At 62.4% G+C, this 17,816-nt stretch overlaps 6 protein-coding genes across 6 annotated transcripts in view; 4 read left to right on the forward strand and 2 right to left on the reverse strand.

Moving 5' to 3' along the window:
* Nucleotides 1–2,115: 2,115 nt before the first annotated feature.
* MNEG_1609 (hypothetical protein) lies at nucleotides 2,116–2,737 on the forward strand (the record flags this gene model as incomplete). The annotated part of the gene is made up of 3 exons (XM_014049910.1): nucleotides 2,116–2,136; nucleotides 2,369–2,423; nucleotides 2,526–2,737. The coding sequence occupies 3 exons, from the start codon at nucleotides 2,116–2,118 to the stop codon at nucleotides 2,735–2,737; spliced, it is 288 nt and encodes a 95-aa protein (XP_013905364.1).
* A 923-nt stretch (nucleotides 2,738–3,660) lies between these two features.
* On the reverse strand, nucleotides 3,661–5,438 carry MNEG_1610 (hypothetical protein; the record flags this gene model as incomplete). The annotated part of the gene is made up of 4 exons (XM_014049911.1): nucleotides 3,661–3,896; nucleotides 4,133–4,436; nucleotides 4,671–4,818; nucleotides 5,062–5,438. The coding sequence occupies 4 exons, from the start codon at nucleotides 5,436–5,438 to the stop codon at nucleotides 3,661–3,663; spliced, it is 1,065 nt and encodes a 354-aa protein (XP_013905365.1).
* Nucleotides 5,439–6,231: 793 nt separating this feature from the next.
* Nucleotides 6,232–7,214, forward strand: MNEG_1611 (hypothetical protein; the record flags this gene model as incomplete). The annotated part of the gene is made up of 3 exons (XM_014049912.1): nucleotides 6,232–6,555; nucleotides 6,867–6,947; nucleotides 7,143–7,214. 3 exons carry the CDS (start codon nucleotides 6,232–6,234, stop codon nucleotides 7,212–7,214), a joined length of 477 nt encoding a protein of 158 aa, XP_013905366.1.
* A 3,585-nt stretch (nucleotides 7,215–10,799) lies between these two features.
* MNEG_1612 (Ribosomal protein S11) lies at nucleotides 10,800–11,630 on the forward strand (the record flags this gene model as incomplete). Its single annotated transcript, XM_014049913.1, has 2 exons — nucleotides 10,800–10,866; nucleotides 11,356–11,630. The coding sequence occupies 2 exons, from the start codon at nucleotides 10,800–10,802 to the stop codon at nucleotides 11,628–11,630; spliced, it is 342 nt and encodes a 113-aa protein (XP_013905367.1).
* Nucleotides 11,631–12,223: 593 nt separating this feature from the next.
* MNEG_1613 (hypothetical protein) lies at nucleotides 12,224–14,021 on the reverse strand (the record flags this gene model as incomplete). The annotated part of the gene is made up of 5 exons (XM_014049914.1): nucleotides 12,224–12,325; nucleotides 12,708–12,933; nucleotides 13,054–13,167; nucleotides 13,407–13,508; nucleotides 13,984–14,021. The coding sequence occupies 5 exons, from the start codon at nucleotides 14,019–14,021 to the stop codon at nucleotides 12,224–12,226; spliced, it is 582 nt and encodes a 193-aa protein (XP_013905368.1).
* Nucleotides 14,022–15,346: 1,325 nt separating this feature from the next.
* Nucleotides 15,347–17,816, forward strand: part of MNEG_1614 (40S ribosomal protein S5-1) — a gene marked incomplete at both ends in the record, with an annotated part of 3,174 nt that continues 704 nt past the window's right edge. The window contains 7 exons of the mRNA XM_014049915.1: nucleotides 15,347–15,415; nucleotides 15,501–15,625; nucleotides 15,833–15,887; nucleotides 16,300–16,407; nucleotides 16,635–16,723; nucleotides 17,056–17,146; nucleotides 17,440–17,585. Coding sequence (XP_013905369.1) covers nucleotides 15,347–15,415; nucleotides 15,501–15,625; nucleotides 15,833–15,887; nucleotides 16,300–16,407; nucleotides 16,635–16,723; nucleotides 17,056–17,146; nucleotides 17,440–17,585 — 683 coding nt within the window. The remainder of the gene's footprint in view (nucleotides 15,416–15,500; nucleotides 15,626–15,832; nucleotides 15,888–16,299; nucleotides 16,408–16,634; nucleotides 16,724–17,055; nucleotides 17,147–17,439; nucleotides 17,586–17,816) is intronic.

The raw sequence follows: 17,816 nt of genomic DNA on the forward strand, positions 1-17,816 counted from the left end.
CTCTCTCTCTCTCTCTCTCTCTCTCTCTCTCTCTCTCTCTCTCTCTCTCTCTCTCTCTCTCTTGCGTTATGGTCTAGGTGTGTCACGGCCTCCTTGATCCAGCATCGGTGATGATCCCTGCCGCAACACATTTCAGCACCTCATCTCAGTGGCTCGCCAAGAGCTGCACGAGAACACAGGTACAGATTAGCCTTGCCTCTGCACAGGAATTCCACCAAAAGCTGACATGCTGCAAGTTGCAAGCATCTCCTGGCAGCAGCATCTACAGCCTGATTTGCTTGCCCTCAAGAAAGAACTGGTACATTGCGCAGGTTTGTCGTGTATTGCAGCGCACGCATAGGCAGTGCTTATGATAAGCAACCTGTCATTGCCATTGTCAATGTGATGTGCGCCCTCTGGGCACTCTGATACCAGTGTAATTTCATACGGCCAGTGCACTTGGAGTGGTTGAAATTTGGGGATTGCGGTCTTCACGGCAGTGCACCCTGGCAGACACCACACATCAAACCTCGTGGCCCTGCCCCGGTCATTGTGGCAAGGAACGAATGCAATTCTCACTCTGCTGTTTGAGTGGCAAGTGCAATGCTGCGAGTGCACATGCAAATGGCTGTTACAGTAGTGGTGGCATACGCTGCACCAGACTGCCTATTATCCCAGCAGCGCACAGCTTGAACCATCGTAGGCGGCTCCAGGGGAGCACCAGTGGCAGCAGCACAGACAGCAGCGGTGTGCAGTGGTCACGACAGTCAATCTGGTCAGAGCTCACAGACCGGCCATTGCGTATAGATGTCAATACAAAGAGGACGTGTTCAAAGGAACACCGCGCGGTGGTCCAGTCACGTGCGCGCCAACTGCGACTCGCAACGAAGGCGGACTGCGTGCTGGCAAAATGTTCGCCAGGATTGCGTCTTCCTGGACCTCATGCCGAAATGATCAAATGCGCTTGTATAGCACCTTATACCGTACTGGAGTGCCTGCGTTGCGCCTGGTGCGTGCATCTCCAGCATCAGCGCTTCCCCCGCCGAGGCCTGCGCGTGCGGTGGCAAGGAAATCGCCCTGCAAGCAACAGCAGCCAGATGACGGATTCAGCGAGCGTTTGCGGAGCTGCTGCGAGGCCCCAAGAGAGTTCAGCGTGATGGCCTTTGACATCGAGACTACTGGCTTGTGAGACTTCCGTACTGGCTGGCTGGTGCTGTTGTATGCCTTGCACGCAAGTGATGTACGGTACCTTACTGCAGCGCCGCTCGTCTGGGTGATCTTCACATGTTTATGCTCCTATACCACGCGCCTCTGCCGGCAGCGCTTGATAGCCAACCTTTTCTTTGGGTCTGGTCTCGCTCAGTGGTGGCTCCTCCCACATAACGGAGCTGGGCATTGTGGATGTGGCTTCAGGGTCCTCCTTTTCAACCCTGGTGTTCGTCCCTGTGGGAGCGCACTACTCCTCACAAGCTATCAAGATCACAGGTCAGCAGCATGCGCCTGCTCAATTTCTACATCACAATGTTTTGGTCAACCTCGATGCTCTGTACCTGGGGCCAATCTGTGCAGGCAAGGGCGAGCCTACTCTCGCTGTGTAAGGGTGGTCTACGGTATCTCCAGATGCAGATGGGTTGTGTCGGCGTGCGCCACCCTTGCCCCGCTCCCCTCGATTCATTCCAATCCCCCCCTCTTAGTCCACCCACCCAGTTACTGCATACCCACCTGACAAATTCGAATGCAGGGATCAAAGAGGCGGCAGTCCGCGATGTGGCCCTGCCAACCCTGCCCGAAGCTCACGATCTGCTTGTGAAGTTTGTGGATGCGCATACGCCCGCCGGGGCGGTACCCTTGATAGTGGGCCATAACATCCACGGTGAGTGTAGGTTTGCTGCTTGAATATGTGACTTGTCCGCACAAGCGGTGTGCACACACACGCGCGCGTGGGGCCGCCACTCATAATCAAAGCGGCCGACTGCTGCAACTCAACCCACACACGGGCCCGCTTGGCGCGAAATACGCGCGCAGCGATGCTTTTTCTGCTAATCGCCATCTTGTTCGTACGCCGCTGCTGCAGTGTTTGACTTCCCTATTCTGCGGCGGTGCCTGGCTCCTGCTGCGGACGTGCCGGACAATTGGATGGTCCTAGATACCTACAAGGTGAGTTGGGTACCAAGGAAGCCAGTGCGTGTGCGTGCGTGCGCGGGTGTGTGTAGATGTGTATGGCTGTGTGTGCGTGTTTGTGTATGTGTGTATTTGTGTGTACGCGCGCATGTGCATCTGCTTGTGTGTGTGTGTGTGTGTGTATGGTTGCGTCTGTCGTGTGATAAGGATTTCAAGCATCAAAGTGTCGCCTGGCAACTTTGGCACCACCCTGCTTAACGCTCACCAGATCGCTCGGAAGTGGCAGCTGGGTCCTTCTCTTGGGACCAAGGGCAACAAGCAAGGTGAGTGCCGTCTTCACTGCCATCTGATGATTTTGTCAAGCGCATGCAGTTTGCAACCCCACAACCCAAGATTGACCGTGACGACGTCTCGCCACTTCGCAGGAGAGTTGGAGGGCAAGCTGCTGAATCGGGCCGGGCCTCAGAAGCACAGGGCGCTCGGCGATGCGCGCGGGGTGGCCCTGATGCTTCCCAAGATCCTGGCCTGGGGGCAGGCCAACGGCCACAAGTTTAGCCACAGCTGGATCAAGAGCGCGCTGGACATCACCCCCCAGAAGCCCTCGACCGCCCGCTGCGAAGGCCGGCAGACCTGGTGACATCAGCAGTGACGACGGGTGCAGCAGTGATGATGAAGCACGGAGAGTGCCCGGTGTCTGTTGTGCTGTTGACGTCGGCAGAGTGCGTTCAAGCAAGCAGGCTGCGCCTCGGGGCTCCATGAGCAAGCAGTCCTGTGTGCAAGCACCACACTGCGGCCGGCGATTCAGTGCTGTAAGCCAAGTGCACGCCCTGCAGGGGCTACATGGGTGGGCAGTGGCAGCACCGACTGCTCTTATGCAAGGGAGGCCTAATGACCTGGCTGTCAGGCCGCACCCCGCCATCCCATGCTGCGCCCCGCCATCCCGGCGACAAATAAACACAGATTCCCGCAGGCAACTTGACAGTGTTACATTTGAGCAAGCAGTGGCATGCACTCGCAGCATGCACAGAGCGCCGCGTGCTGCTCCTGACCGCCATCACAACTGCGGGCGGGGGTCAAGCGCACGCGGCACGCGCATTCAAGGATGAGAAGCTGCCAGCCCTTGGCGGCTGGAGCATTCGGCGGCCAAGCAGGGAGGGACTCCCCATGTTGCAGGGGGCTGCCATCTGCCCGGTACTGTACAACAAAAACAGTGCGCGGGCTGCGGCTGGGGTGCGGTGCTCCAGCCCCCGGCCTGCGGGGCAGCATTGGCGAGTCCAGGTGTTGCCTGCATCCGCTCACTCTCTCGCTGCGCTGAACTACTGCTGCTGTGGTACACGGCTCAACGCAAGCGGCCCGCAACATGTGGTGCCACTCAAATGGGGGCGGGGGAGGGGAGGCTGCACACTGAAAAGGGGGCCCAACAAAAGGGGTTGGACAGAAATAAGAGCACCTGCTCCTGCAGCAAACAAACGGCCCATGAAATTGCCGTGGCTGACGCCAGCCTGGTGCGGCCGCCGCCGCCGCCGGCGCGCCCGCCCGCGCTCACGTGCCGGCCCCTTACTAGTCGGCAAAATCAAAAATCTCGTCAACACAATCAAAAAACTTGACCCGGATCAGGACGCCGTTGAGCTGCCTTGCGGGCAAGGCCGCCCCGGGCCCATTGGCCCAGCCGTGCACGTAGACGGTACCCTCCAGCTGGAGCGGGGACGGCGCCTGGCCATCGGGCAAAAGCAGCTCCAGCGCCTTGCCGAGCACCTGGGCTTGCATGGCCGCACGCTTGCGGCCGTCGGGCAGCCCTGTGGGGTAAATTGGCGGGGTTGAGGAGCAGGAGGGAAGCGTGAGGCGGGCAGGAAGGGGAAGGGAGGGCTACATGCACTGTTGCGACGCTGCAGCGGCGCAGCCACAAGGAGAGACAGGCGCACAACCAGGTAGGCGGGCTCGCACATCTCAGGCAGGCTTGCGCATGCAGGCTGGGGTCAACCAAACAAACGCGTGCCAGGGTTCATGCCAATGCACCCGGCCCGACGCGCACCTGAGGAGCTGGTCGTGACCACCGCAGTGCGTATGATGGCCCCGCGGCCGGCGGCCGCGACGACCGGGGCGCCGTGAAACACCATCGACTCGCAAAGCTCGCCGGCCGTTAGCGCCACCAGGAGCGGCACGCCCAGGCTGTCCGCCTCCATCAAGTGCTGCGCCGCGGCGCCGCGCTGCGACGCGTCCAGGAGCTTGAAGCAGCGCGACAGCGGCTTTGACCACCACTGGCCGCCGCCGTCGCCGTCGCTGGCGCCGCCTGCTCCAGCGGCGCCGGACAGCGCGACGTGCAGCGGCCCCAGGGCCTGGCCAGGGTGGGGGCAGTGGGGACAGCGGGGACGGCCGGGGGGGTTGAGCCCTCAGCAGCCGGTGTTCTCAGGCGACCTTGCGGCAAGCGCTCCAGCGCCCTTGGCGCCCGGCCGGCAAGCACGTACATGCGTCCCGGTCAAGTGAGCCCCATGGCTGTTGTTGAGCATTGGTCGTTTGGCATGCCCCTTCTCCTTTTGCCCGAAGGCCTGGTGCGAGCGCGTTCGTCCCACCTGCAGTATCTGTGCAGCCGGCGGGTCCCCCTGCTCCAGCACCTGCCGCAGCTCCTGAATGGCGTCCAGCACCTGCGGGTCCCCAGCGGCGCCCGTCTCCTCCAGCCGCCTCACCAGCAGGAGCAGGTAGTGGCGGAAATGCGACACGCTGCACGCGTCAGCGAGGGTGGAGGGTGGGCGAATGGGAGGATTAGTAAACCCACGCGCATGCTAGGTGCCCACGCACCCCGGCTGGGCGGCCGCGGGCCTCCCACCGCCCATGCATGCGCCAGGCCGTCAGCGCCGCGCCTCGCCCGTAGCGGGCGCGCCTCCGGCCATGCACTTGAGGGCGCAAGGCCGCCGCGCTGAGCCGCATGCCCTGTCGCGCACAAGGACGCGACATGAGGCTCACTTCGAGAGCCGCTCCGCCAGGAGGGGCACGTCGGCGTTTGAGCTGGCCGGCGCCACGAGCTCGGCGCAGGACGCCAGGTCTTTCACCACGACGCGGTCGAGCCCAAGCTTCTTGCGCGCGGCGGACTCCACGATCGCGTCGATGCTTCCTGCCAACGCCGCCACCTGTAGCTTTCCTGCTCGCATGCCCCTCTGAACGTCCCCCAGCTGCTGCTGCTGCTGCTGTAGCAGCAGCAGCTGTTGCTGCGCCACCTCGGCCAGCTGCTGCTGTTGCTGCCGCTGCCGCTGCAGCCGCTGCGCCACCTCGGCCAGCTGCTGCTGCTGTTCCTGCCGCTGCTGCTGCTGTTCCTGCCGCTGCTGCTGCAGCTGCTGCGCCATATCATCCAGCAGCTGCACCACCTCAGCCAGCTGCTGCCGCACCAGCTGCCTGTTATCTGTTAGCCCTCTCTTGGCCAGCCGGCGCCTCCGGCCCCGCAGCTGTCTGTGAGCGATAGCCTTAACTGACTCTCTGGGCTTCTGCTGCTGCAGCTGCTGGCTGCCATCACGCGGCGGCAGGGCGCCGGGTCCTTCGCAACACGCCGCGCAGAGCGCGTGGCTACGCTGGTGCCACCCGCCGCTTAGGGGCCTGCACACCCGCGGGGGCGGGCAGGATGCCAGGCTACTACTTGACACGAGCATTTGTAGGCGCCGACGGCGTAGAACTCGCCTGAACTAGAGTCCAGACTGCAGGGAGGATCTGACCGGCAAGCTTTTCATCAAAGAAAGGATTTGTGAGAACCGTTCAGTGCAGTAATCCAAACGATATTAAATTACGTCAGCGTGTCCCCGAGACACAGAGCGTCGGTGGTCCAGCACCAGCTCTACACCTGAACGCTACACGCTTCGAGCCGGTCTTGCTCGGACAAATCTCAGTGCACAATGGCCTCTCTCATGCACCAGCGCGTAGCGATGGGCTCGTGCAGCAGCGCAGCTGGCCGGCGGTGCTTTGCGGGCCTCACGATGCGTGGTGCGGTGCTGCGCTGCGCCGCGCTCCGTTTGCATGAGGGCCGCGTGGCAGCTCTGCATGCCGGCGGTTGCAGCCCTTGCGTTGAATGCCCGATGCCAATCCGTTGAACCCTCCTACACCTCCGGCCCTCCCTGTCCCGCCGCAGCCGCTGCGCCCCGCGCCCGCATGCACCTGTGCGTCCGCGCCGCCGCCGATCAGCAGCAGCAGGGCCAGGCGCCGCCGCCGCCGCCGGCCGCGCCCCAGCAGCAGCAGCAGCAGCCGCAGCAGCCCGGGGAGCGCAAGGTGGTGTACAACACCGAGTTTGGCTACTCCCGCAAGGACATCTTCCTGATTGGCGGCGGCCTGATCGCCCTGGGCTATGTCATGTACTACGGCCTGCAGGCGACAGGCATGGAGGCTGGCATCGCCGGCAACTGGGTGCAGGCGATCATATTTATGGGGATCTGCGTCGGCTACATCAGCACGTACATCTACAGGGTGGCCACCAAGGTGGGACTGTCGCAAAGCGGCGAGCTGCGGTAGCGCCGCTCGACTTGCGGCGGCACCGGGAGATTTCAGGGTTGGGGGGTCCGGGGCTTTCTGTGAGCCGGCCTGGCCGACGGGTGGCTGGCGGGCAGGCTGATAGCAGGAGGCCTCAGCGGCGCCGCCGGGCCACTCCTATCCACAGCGTCAAGGGGGCGTTCAGCCTGCCGCCCCCTCCGGCCTGTGCATGCTTTCGGGCTGCGCCTACGTCGGCCGCGCTGCCGCTGGCTGGCTCAGCGCCGCCGCGTCGCCGCCAACCCCACCGTAATCCACGACAGCAAATGACGTACGTCAAGCAGCTGGAGATGTACGAGGACGCCGTGATCCAGAAGCGAATGGAGGAGATGACAGAGGCCGAGGTGCGCGCCCACCTCTCGCTGACCTGGCGACTGAGGTTCCATTTGCCGCCCGCTGCGCGTTTGCGAGCGCCGCCTTGCCATGCGATTCTGGCCTGATTGCTGGCCGAGGCTGCCGGAGTGTTCCTGGGCTGCCGTGGACTCTTGATCAAGTAACACTGACACAACTTCTCTGCCTCTGCTTGCTTTCAAATACAGGTGCAGCAGCTGGTTTCGGAGGTCGAGGCTGACCGCGCCAAGCGCGCGGGCAAACAGGCGGGCACCAACTGAGGAGAGATGCTGGCGGGCTGCAATTGAGCAGGCTGCGTAGGGCGTGGCGCAGGGCTTTTGGCCGCTTTGTTGATGCATTTTGTTCCCAGGTGGCTGATTGACGGCTCCTGCAATCTCGAGTTGTCTTGTGACAGTTTGTTTTGAGCGGGCAGGTCGCAGTGCCGATGCCAGTTTCTGAATTGCTGCAGGCTCCTGCTGAGTGTAAGCATGTCACCCCCTGGCCCGCTTTAGTGTTGCAGTGGGAACAGCTGGTTGCGCAAAAACGTCGGCTGCCAAACAGCTCAGTGCATGCGTGCAACCTCAGTTGAACGAGCGACGCAGACACAGACTGTTGCCAGACTCCCATGTTCAAATCTGGGAGGCACATCAGGTGCAGATGCAAAAGCTGATGTACGTGTGTTCTGTTGGACATGTTCAAGGCTCACATGTGACACCGCACGCTCAAACCAGGATGGTTGCCAGTGTATGGTTGTTTTGGCGCTCAGTCGTCCATGCTGGCAACACAGCCTGCGTTGCTGCGTATCCCTGAGGCAGCATCCTGCAACCTGATGCTCTGCAGCTTGGCCAAGGCCGCGGCGAGCCCCTTGCCGCCGCCGCTGGGTACCCGAGCGCCTTGTGCCCCCGTCTGCTGGTTCACAAGTGGGCGCGCCTCTGCTGCACCTGCGCCGTTATCATTTTGCTGAGGAGGTGCTGCAGCCAGTTGAACAGCCGCAGCCGCAACCACCCTCGAGCCGCTGAGGCCTCCGCTCCAGACTCCTCCATGCATCACACAGTGCGTGGCAGCTGGCGAGGGGCCGGCCGAGTCATGCAGGGTGCCAGCATGGCTGTTCGCTGCTGCAAGGCTCGTGCCTCCCACCTTGTTGCCAAGCAGAGCCTGCTGCTGCTGCTGCTGCTGCTGCTGCTGCTGCTGCTGCTGCTGCTGCTGCTGCTGCTGCTGCTGCTGCGCCCGGGCTACCAGCGGGTGTGAGGAAGCATGCCTTGGCTGGAATTCGGCGCCCACTGATGGCATGTGACCCACATGCACCTGCTCTGTCCCGGCGGGCACTGCTGCGCCTCTGCCAGCTTCTTGGGCAGAAAAGGCCCTCGCCTCGCCTTGCAGGTCCATCACCTCTTCACCGACGCTGCTGCCACCACTGCTGCCTGCCAACGAGCTCGCTACGCCGCGCTTCCTGCCGCCGCCCTCCATATGGCCTCCCTCAATGCTGTCGCCCCCGCCCAAAGGGGGCCGCCCTGCCGCGCTGCTGCTGTCGCCTTGCTGTGCCTGAGGGCTTTCCTTGCTGCCCGCGCCCGCGGCGGGCTTGTCTGCGGCCGCCGGCGGGGGCCCGGCGCCCCGTGAGCCGTGCCGCTCCAGGAATGAGGCCGCCTTGAAGTCGTCGCCATCAAAACTGGCAAACATGTCCTCCACCCTCATGGTGGTGCCGCCATGGACAGCCCTGGGGGGTGCGTCGCTTGAAGGCATCGTGGGGCCGCGCACAAGGTGAGATGCAGGTGATTGGAACCGCTGTTCTGAGCCAGTTGCCGCCGTCGTCATGCTGCTGGGGTGATGGTGACGGTACCAGCTGAGCGACCTCGCGGTCTATCCCGGGCCCGCCACTGCCTTCTTATTGGCCAGGTCGCTGCACGCACCTGTGCTCCTTGTGCTCTTCCCCATCAAAGGATGCGTAGACAGTGATGCGATCGTACGCCTCGGTGTCAACCATCATGCGGCGTGCCAGCGCAGAGCCTGCATTGCGCATTAGGAAGGCGGATGCTTGACGCTTGAAGCGCTCGACCGCATGGGTCTGCCGCAGGCATGCGGCATGCCTGACGCTGCCCGTGCGTCGAGCTCCGGTGGAAAAGAGCGCGTGGAGGTTCTGCAAGCCAGGGGGGGGCGACGCCTTGCACGCCCGCCAGGGCAGCAGACCAAAGCATTTGAAATTTGCTTGGCGTGAAGAACAACGCATGCTGCGCTCACCAGAGAGCGATGCGCTCGCCTCATACGATGCCGTCGGCTCGTCGTCGGTGCTGCGGGGCGGCTTGCGAGGATGGCGGCCCGGCGGTTCGCGCCCTGATGACTGCACCGGAGGCGCACTGCCACTTGCAGGTGCCTTGCTGCCATCTGAACATCCATGATGCGTCGCGTGGGCGTGGCCAACCGCGCCGCACGAGCGCGGCGTTTGCGTGAAGTGCGACAGCAGCGCAGCGCGAGGCGACGCCAAACGGATGCCGCGGGGGCTGGCCGCTGGCGACTGCGACGTGTGTGCCTTGGCATTTTCTAGAACTGAGTAGATCGACATGGTATGTTGATGTGTATCCCGCAGTAAATGTATCTGCGCGTTCTCAGTGCTTGAAACCCCCGTAAGCCGCTCGGGCTGCCCTGGGCTGCCTTGGTTTTATGTAAGAGGAAATCAAACTAGTCTCATCATAATAAGGGGCGGTGTGAAATGGATTGGCTGGTTTTAATCTGTCGCCGCACTTCCCGAAGGACTGGGGTGCAGGTGATGTGGCGGCCACAATCCAACACCTCCAGGGCAGCGTTGTGTAGAAGACTATCATTAAAGCTGCCCTCTCAGATCGCGTCAGCAACATGGCAGAATGTACGTACGGAGTATGGCAGAAATGCAGGCAAAGATCTGGCTTGCTGTCTCGGCTCCAGGTTACAACGGAAAGGGGGAAGGATGGGGCGACTGAACGCCCGGCCCAAAGCACAGGTGGGGGTGCGAAGAGCATGGCAGTGAAGCGGCAACCGGCGGGTCACTGGCAGCGGCACCGCGACGCCACCTGTCCCCCCCCGTGGGCAAGGGAGGGCGGGAAACAAACTAACTAGAACGCGCCAACCTGAGAGAGGCGCGTCTGGCTTCCCTGCCACAAACATGAACTGTGAACAGGGGTGCGAGGACAGCGAGTCTGCCACGCACCACAGTTGGGCAGGGGGCCCGCAACGGAAAGCCCCCTGCCCCAAACACGACATGTGTGCGGCGAAGCTGCCGCACTGCAAAAGGGCGAACAAAAGCACAAGCAATGTGATGTACACCACAAGGGTGCCTGTCCAGCTGCCTCGATCCGTCGGGAACAGCGGCTGTTCCCGTGCAGAGAAATGTTTGATGGCTCTGATGGCTTGCTGCCTTGGGGTCGCTGCCAAAGGCTTTTTGTCCATGCTGCTGACCTACCACATTGTCGGCAGTCCAACAGTTTCACAAGCACCACAACACCCTCAACATTGCCTGCCCATGCAGAGTCGCTGTAGGGTTCAAAGTTGCCCTGGTCCTGCTTATGATCATAGCTGTTTGAAGTGACATATGCTCCACTGATTCAAATGTTTCATGTTTTGATACATTTTTCCCCATTATCCTGGCATCAAGGACAATCATGTTGGCTTCTCGACGCACCTGCTGGCGGCAGGTCCAGGTCAAAGCTCACGCCTGATCGCTTCAGTGTCACAGCCACTCCCCTTCACGCCTTGCAAGCTGACCCCGGCTCTCCAATTGTACCCGCCATCCGTGACATTGACGTCAATGCAACTATAATCGAGAAGGGTGCACGAGTGCAGATCTAGGCGGCAGCCTGCTCCCCCCCCTGTCGCGCGCGAGTGCAGAAGCTCAAGACATGCATACCGCTCTCAGTGCGCTTACAGCTGCGAGGCTTCAGCTGGTGGAGCTGATCTTGCCTGCAGGTGAGCAAGTCTGAAATAAGGGCCGTCGGACAAGGTGTTTGGCATTCATGATATCAAGAATCTCATCAGCACAACTTTGCGACCCTACAACAGGTGGCCGAGCGGCAGGGCCGGGCTACGCCGCAGCAGCGTCTGCAGCAGTGCATCAACACTTCGCCGGCACCCGCTGGTTTGCATCGGCAGAGGGCGGCGATACGCCGAGCCAAGCGGGCACAGCGTCACCAACCCCCAGCAGCACCAGCGACGCTAGCAGCAGCCGAAACAGCAGCAGCGATGGCGGCTGGGACCAAGCAAGCACCAGCGGCCCCTCCATCGCGGCTGCGCCCGCCAGCCGCGCGCCGCCGCCGCCGCCGAAGCCAAGCTTCGCCTCGGGCGCCCGCCTAGTGCAGCCGCTGCGCCGCGGCGCTGCGCAGGTGCAGGCGCAGGAGGGAATTGTCCACATCAACTGCAGCCTGAATAACACACATGTTGTCTTGACGGATCTCCAAGGGCAAATCAAGACGTACACCTCTGGGGGGTCTGTCGGCTTCAAGAACGCCAACAAGAGCTCGCCGCTCGCCGCCGAGCGCGCCGCTGCGGAGCTCGCACGGAGGGCGCTCGAGAAGGGGTACTTCTCCGTCAGCGTGCAGCTCAAAGGCATGGGGCGCAACAAGCAGATCGCGGTGCAGGCGCTGGCGGCGGGCGGCGTGTCGGTGACGCAGCTGCGGGAGGTCACGCCGACGCCGTACAACGGCTGCAGGCTGCCGCGCAAGCGGCGCGTGTAGAGGTGCGCTGGGTGGTTACGGGCTCACTTGTTGAAATACCTGCAGTGGTTCAAGAACTTTGTGATATGCTGTGGCATTCCATCTTGGGTTGGTTTGGGTTGATCCAAATCCTCAACCCTTGGTCCAGAGTCTTGTCTTATGTGTACTCAAGCGAGACGCTTCTGATTGTTACATACTGAGCCGTTGATATTGTGTAGATCGGACGAACCGCAGGAAGGGACTAGGCATGGAGTTGGACACGGTTAAAAAGCAAGCACCCTTCTTGAGAGAAACGCTCACAGCTTTGTTGGAAGGTTCACGCCGGGCAGCGCGGCGGTAAAAGATGCCGCCACAGGCAGCATTGTCAGTGCAAGCAGACTCGCCAACCGCGCCGCTGCCACGCGGCAGCGGCCCCTTGTGCTCCGCGGAACAGCTCCAAGCCCTGTGATATCATGGCCAAACCGCACACGCACCCCCACGCCACTACCGCTGCGCAAGCGCAGCCCGCGCCGTCTGCCCAGCCCACGCCGGCCCCGCCGCCTGTCACAGAACGCGGGTGCGCGTGGCAGCGCGCCGTGATGCCTGCCGTCTTCAAAAGCTACGTCGCCGCAAGATCATGCCAGGCCCGCCGCCTGCAGCTTGGCCATGAGTGTGTGAATCTTGGCGTCCTTGAGCTTGACCAACTGCTCCAGCTTGCGCACCTTGGTCTCAAGGATCTGCAAAAGGCGCCAGAATTTGCAGGGGCAGGCGGAGTGGGCGAGCTGCAGGTACAACACTTCAAGGCGCAGCGCGAACTAACTCAACCTGCCAGTGGGATAGGCCAGGGAGAACACAGAGGACGGCTTTCCAGCATCGACAATTGAGGTCTCTGGCGCCATTTGTGGGCGAGAAGCACTCATGGCCTGCCCCCACAGGTGACCTCCTTGCCATCGCCCCCCTTCACTCGCCCGCCCGTGTGCCGATTGCCCCAAAACCCAACCGCCAACAAACACGCCAACACCCGCCCGCGTCCCACCCCTTCGTCAAGTGGACCCCCAGGGCGCCGATGTCCTTCCCATCGGCGAGCCAGATCGCTGCTCGCCGCAACCCTCCCCGCACCTCATTCGTCTCCCTGAGCTCCAGCAGGGCCGCCTCCTTCTCAGCCAGCACCTCCGCCGCCACCGACCTGCCCTTGCCGCCGGGCACGCCGCCGGGCGCCGCGAGCGAGCCGGAGACGTAGCTGCTGATCACGGGGCCGAGCGGCTGCGAGACCACCTGGCTGCGCAGCGCGCCCGCGGGCGGCGCCGCGCCCAGCGACAGCGGCGCGCCTGTGGGGCTGATGGTGCTGCAAAAATGCAATAGCGGGCGCATGGCGGGTGTCAGTATGCACACTGAAGCTGTGCACATGAATTCTGAGCTGCAGGTTTAAGCAATGTCCCCATGCACACCCCGCGAGCGTTCTCACCTGAAAGTAGTGGGTGCCGTCGCCTCAAAGCCGCCGCGCTCCATGCAGGCAGTGATGTGTGTCTTCAGCAGCTTGAGCACGCGCTCAATGGCGCCCGCCACGCTGTTCGCGCACCTGCAAGGCGGGAAGCACCAGCAAGGCGGGAAGCATTCAGGCTGCAACTGACGCTCTGGTGATGGCAACCTGCATGCTGCTGCTTACACTGGTCATGGCAACACTATTGCTGCTTGCACCGCCACTGCTGCCTCTGTACCACAACGATCCCGCGTGACATGGCGGAGGGCAGCTGCGCGTCCCTTCCTGACTGCCGCCGCTGCGCCACCCTGGCGTGCCCTCCTGCGCAGCCAACTCACTGCGTCTGCTCATCCCGCGGCAGCTGGAAGCCGAGCTTGCGGAACACCTTGGTGTTGAGGGTGTTCCAATTGTAAAGCTTCTGCTGCAGCGAGTTGGCTGAGCTGCGGGGTGCAGGCAGAGGTGCGGCAAGGAGCGAGCAGAGGCCTAGCTGTCACGCGCTGCACAGCCCTATGCGCTGCAGATGCGGGCGCAGCTGCTTGCCAGGTGCGTCCCCAGCTCGTTGCCCCAAACCCCAATCCCTACTGCTGCAGACCCAGCAGGCATGTCCAGCAGGCATGCACAGCTGCTGTGCCACACAGTTGCTGTGCCACAAGGTGCGCCTGTTGTATCTGTTCGCTGCTGCCCCATCCCAACTCACGGGCTGTGGCTGGCCCGCCGCCAAGCCAACCGAGCGCTCAACCTCTTGCGGTCCCGCTATACATGCTTGCCTGTAATTGTGGAGCTCAACCAGCTTTGGGAAGAAGTTCTGCACCACCTCCGCCACCAGGACTGCGCATAAAAGGTTGCGGCGCGGCGCGTCGAATGCGCGCGCCGTGCGCTGCAACAGCAGTACTCTGGGAGCAGGCATGCACGCACCGCTCAGAGGCGCCCGGACGCGCATCCCTCACCTCCATCACTGAAATCTCGGGCTATGTTGCGCTTTGGGCGCGACAGGGGGATCTCGTCCACCTGTCAGGAATGCGCAGACCGCAGCAGCAGCGGCAGCAGCAGCGTGGCAGGTTGGCGCCTCCTCTGATTGCCTCGGCGCCATGAGCTGCCCATCGCCGTGGCCATCATCTTACCCATGTATACAGAGTTTGGAGCTCGTCCTCCGTGACATCCATAAGGCCGCGCTTTGACCGTTTCTTCGCGGGGGTGCTTGGTGGCGTAGCAAGTCCTGATAACCGGTGAATTATTTCGATACAGCTTTATAAAATTCAAAACTGCCAGCAAACGCGCCCGTGCCGACTTGATGTTTTGTGTCAGTACTGCCTCGGAACACCTGGTGTGAACACTGGCCCCCGCCGTCAGCTACGGTAGCAGAGCGCATTCAACCATTTAGCCTTTTGAACGATGTACTTGCAAAGCAAACAGAAGATCAGTTGCACGGTGTGCCACAACAAAATTGGCTGCGTTCATGCATGTGTCAATGTGGCACCCGTTCAGTGCAGGGGTGGCGTGCACGAGTGCAGTGCCATGCTATACCTCATGGTTGCATTCAAGAGCACTTGCCGAACCAACAGTGCTGGGGGCTTCTGGATTGACCACATGATTTGCATCTCAGCACTGGGAGCTGGTACTGTCTGTCACGTCATGCTTAGGCTTCAGCAGAGCACAGGGTCAAAGTGAGCAGCACTCACAGTGACCAGCGTTGACGGCTGTCGATGTTATCGGAATCTGCGCGGCGTGTTGCCTGGCTGTGCGCTTTATCCTGCCGCAAGCCAGCAGCTGCGCGGCAGGACTCCGACTCTCGCTGGAAGGCAGGCGTTGAGAGGCTGGTGGCTGCTTGGCGCAAAATGTGCACATCACATGTCTACCACAATTGTGCCGTCGTAGTCCGTACAGACACCTGTGGACAAGGCACCGAGGCGATGCAGGCTCAGCGCAGTGCCTCGCATGAACAAAAGCCCTGTTGTACTCAAGTGCCACACGTCTGCACTAAATTGCTTCGTGCTGGGCTTGCAAAGAGTTTCACAATCAAAAGCATGTGAACATCAGCATTTTGCATGCATGTTACGCCGTGCGAGGCACGTGCACATGGCGAAAACGCACAAAGCACGTGCGGTGCCTGCTGTGCTGCCACTGGTGCCGCGCGCACTTGCTGCGCCCCGCGCGTGTTACTCGCCCTTTCTGCCAAGGCCACAGGAGCCTCATAGCCAAGTACGTGGGCCACGCTGCGCTTTGAGGCTGGTGCAAGGCCGCTGGGCGGGACGCTCATTCGCTTTCTGCTTTCTGCAGGATGGCGACCCAAGGTAGCGATGCAGTGGAGGTCAAGCTGTTCGGGAAGTGGAGCTTTGAGGAGGTGGAGGTGAGCTGGGTGCTCCGGGTGGGCAGGGCAGTCACGGCGGGCGGAGCATCGCTCATAGCGAAGCGGCCAACCCGCCCGGCCGTAGGTGACGGACATTTCTCTGGAGGACTACATCGCGGTGAAGCCCAAGTTCGCCGTGTATGTGCCCCACACGGCCGGCCGCTACCAGAAGCGGCGCTTCCGCAAGGCTCTGTGCCCGATCGTGGAGAGGTGGGCGTCCGAAAGCACTGTGACAGCATGGGCACGGTGCCCAGTGCAGGCCTAGAGGCAGCCGTCGCGGTGCTGCTTGGTGCAGTGCTGCCGGGTTGCGCTTGCTGCGCACGCCGCTTGGTGTGCTTGCTGCCGTCGCCTGATCGTCCCCTTTCAGCGCATTCACGTAGTTGTCTGCGTGCCGCGACTTGTTCAACCCTTGTGTAGGCTGACCAACTCCATCATGATGCACGGCCGCAACAACGGCAAGAAGCTCATGGCGGTGCGTAGAAACGGCGCAGAGTCGTCTTTTCTTACTGCGAGTGGGGCCGTTGGACAGCTGGTTTTCCAGGGATTGGTGGTGGCTAGAGTTTGTACGTGGGGCAGCATCTGGAACCGCTGGCTTGTGGCCGTGCTGAGCTTGCAGCAGCATGGCGCTTCACCGACGCAGCCTCAGTGCGTGGCAACGTGCAGATGGGCTTGTGTCAGTTGCGCGCTGCGATGGCGGTACCATCAGCAGCAGCAGCAGCTGTGCGGAATATGGCAGCAGCACCGGAAGCGGCGGCATCAGCATCGGCGATGTGCTGCGCAGCTGCGCGCATTGCGAAGCGGCCACCTCAGCAAGGGCGCGGCCTGTGGAGCCTGCATAGACACTGGAAGGCATCAGGCGCTTTTCGCGGCTGCAGCGTTGCCAGCGTGGTAGCATGGCTGACCCTGACCTGATCGGTAGCGACGATGCGCGCTGGAGCCTGCCGCAGACGCTGAAAGAGACGGCGGAGACAGCGTGGCCGGGCCGTGCAGCTGTGACGGCTCGACGCTGGCAGCCATGAGGAACAGCTCTTCGCGGAGGCGGCGGCGTTGGCAAATCACCATAAGGCAGCACAGCTTGAGCGGAGCCTCTCATTTTCTTGACGGGTTCCATGCTCCAAATGTGTCGTGCTGCCATCCCCCCTGTCTCAAACTCCCCCGCCGGCGCCACCCACTCACTCATATTGTTGCGCGCTCACCGGACACCGACGCGTCCCCCCAGGTGCGCATCGTCAGCCACGCGTTTGACATCATCCACCTGCTGTCGGACCAGAACCCCATCCAGGTGCTGGTGGACGCCATCATCAACAGGTGGGTCCGAGGGGGGATGTAAGGTGGTGGGGTGACCGTCACAAGGTGGCCAGGCGGCGCGTTTCTCTGAGTGGCCGCGCCGCAGGGTTGGGCTGGCGAAGGCCGCGCTGGTTGTGGCGGGTGTTCCGGCACCCGGCGAGCTGTCCGAACCACGAGGCTTGGGGCAACCAGGGTTCGGCTGGTGGCGGCTGGTGGGCTGTCGTCCCGCCGCGGGCAGGCTACAGGGATCAACGCTGGCAATGTGGCCGTGGCACACACTCCAGCGCAGCACGCCGTACTCATGTTCGCCCTCATCCACCGTCTCCCTCAAAATCGTCTGGGCACAACGCCAGCGGCCCCCGCGAGGACGCCACCCGTATCGGCTCTGCGGGTGTGGTGCGCAGGCAGGCGGTGGATATCTCGCCCCTGCGCCGCGTGAACTCGGTGAGGGGGCCACCCAGGGCATGTGACACGCGCAGGGCCTGCACCCGCGTGCTGGGTGCCCCCACGCCCCCAGTGGTAACGCGAAATAAGGCGGGAGGCTGAACGCGCGTCAGCGACGGCTGGGTTTGCGGATGAAAAGCGCAGCCGCCCGGCTGCGTGCACATGGTCGGTGCGGAGGAGATCCAGGCTTCCGCCCCATCATAGTCAGCTCCCGCCCTGATCAAACTCACTAAACACGCATTTCGACGAAACTCATCGACTCTTGCGGTGTGTGCGCTCGACCGCCTGTGCAGGCGATTTGGCTGCTGACCACGGGCGCGCGCGAGGCGGCGTTCCGCAACGTGAAGACCATCGCCGAGTGCCTGGCCGACGAGCTGATCAACGCGGCCAAGGGCTCCAGCAACTCGTACGCCATCAAGAAGAAGGACGAGCTGGAGAGGTGGGGGGGCGGTGGGGGACCTCTGTGTGTGTGTGTGTGTGTGTGTGTGTTGAGGGGGAGCAGGGTGGTGGTGTCGCGTCCGCATGTGTGTGTGTATGTGCGTGTGTGTGTTGAGGGGGAGCAGGGTGGTGGTGTCGTGTGAGTGTGCAGAGCGGGGGAGGCGGGGTGGTGGTGTCGTGTGTCTTGGGGTTGGTAATCGTGTTGGGCGGGTTGTTGTGGCTTTGTTTTTCG

Source organism: Monoraphidium neglectum, assembly GCF_000611645.1.
Source record: "Monoraphidium neglectum strain SAG 48.87 unplaced genomic scaffold scaffold00165, whole genome shotgun sequence".
Taxonomy (NCBI): Eukaryota; Viridiplantae; Chlorophyta; class Chlorophyceae; order Sphaeropleales; family Selenastraceae; genus Monoraphidium; species Monoraphidium neglectum.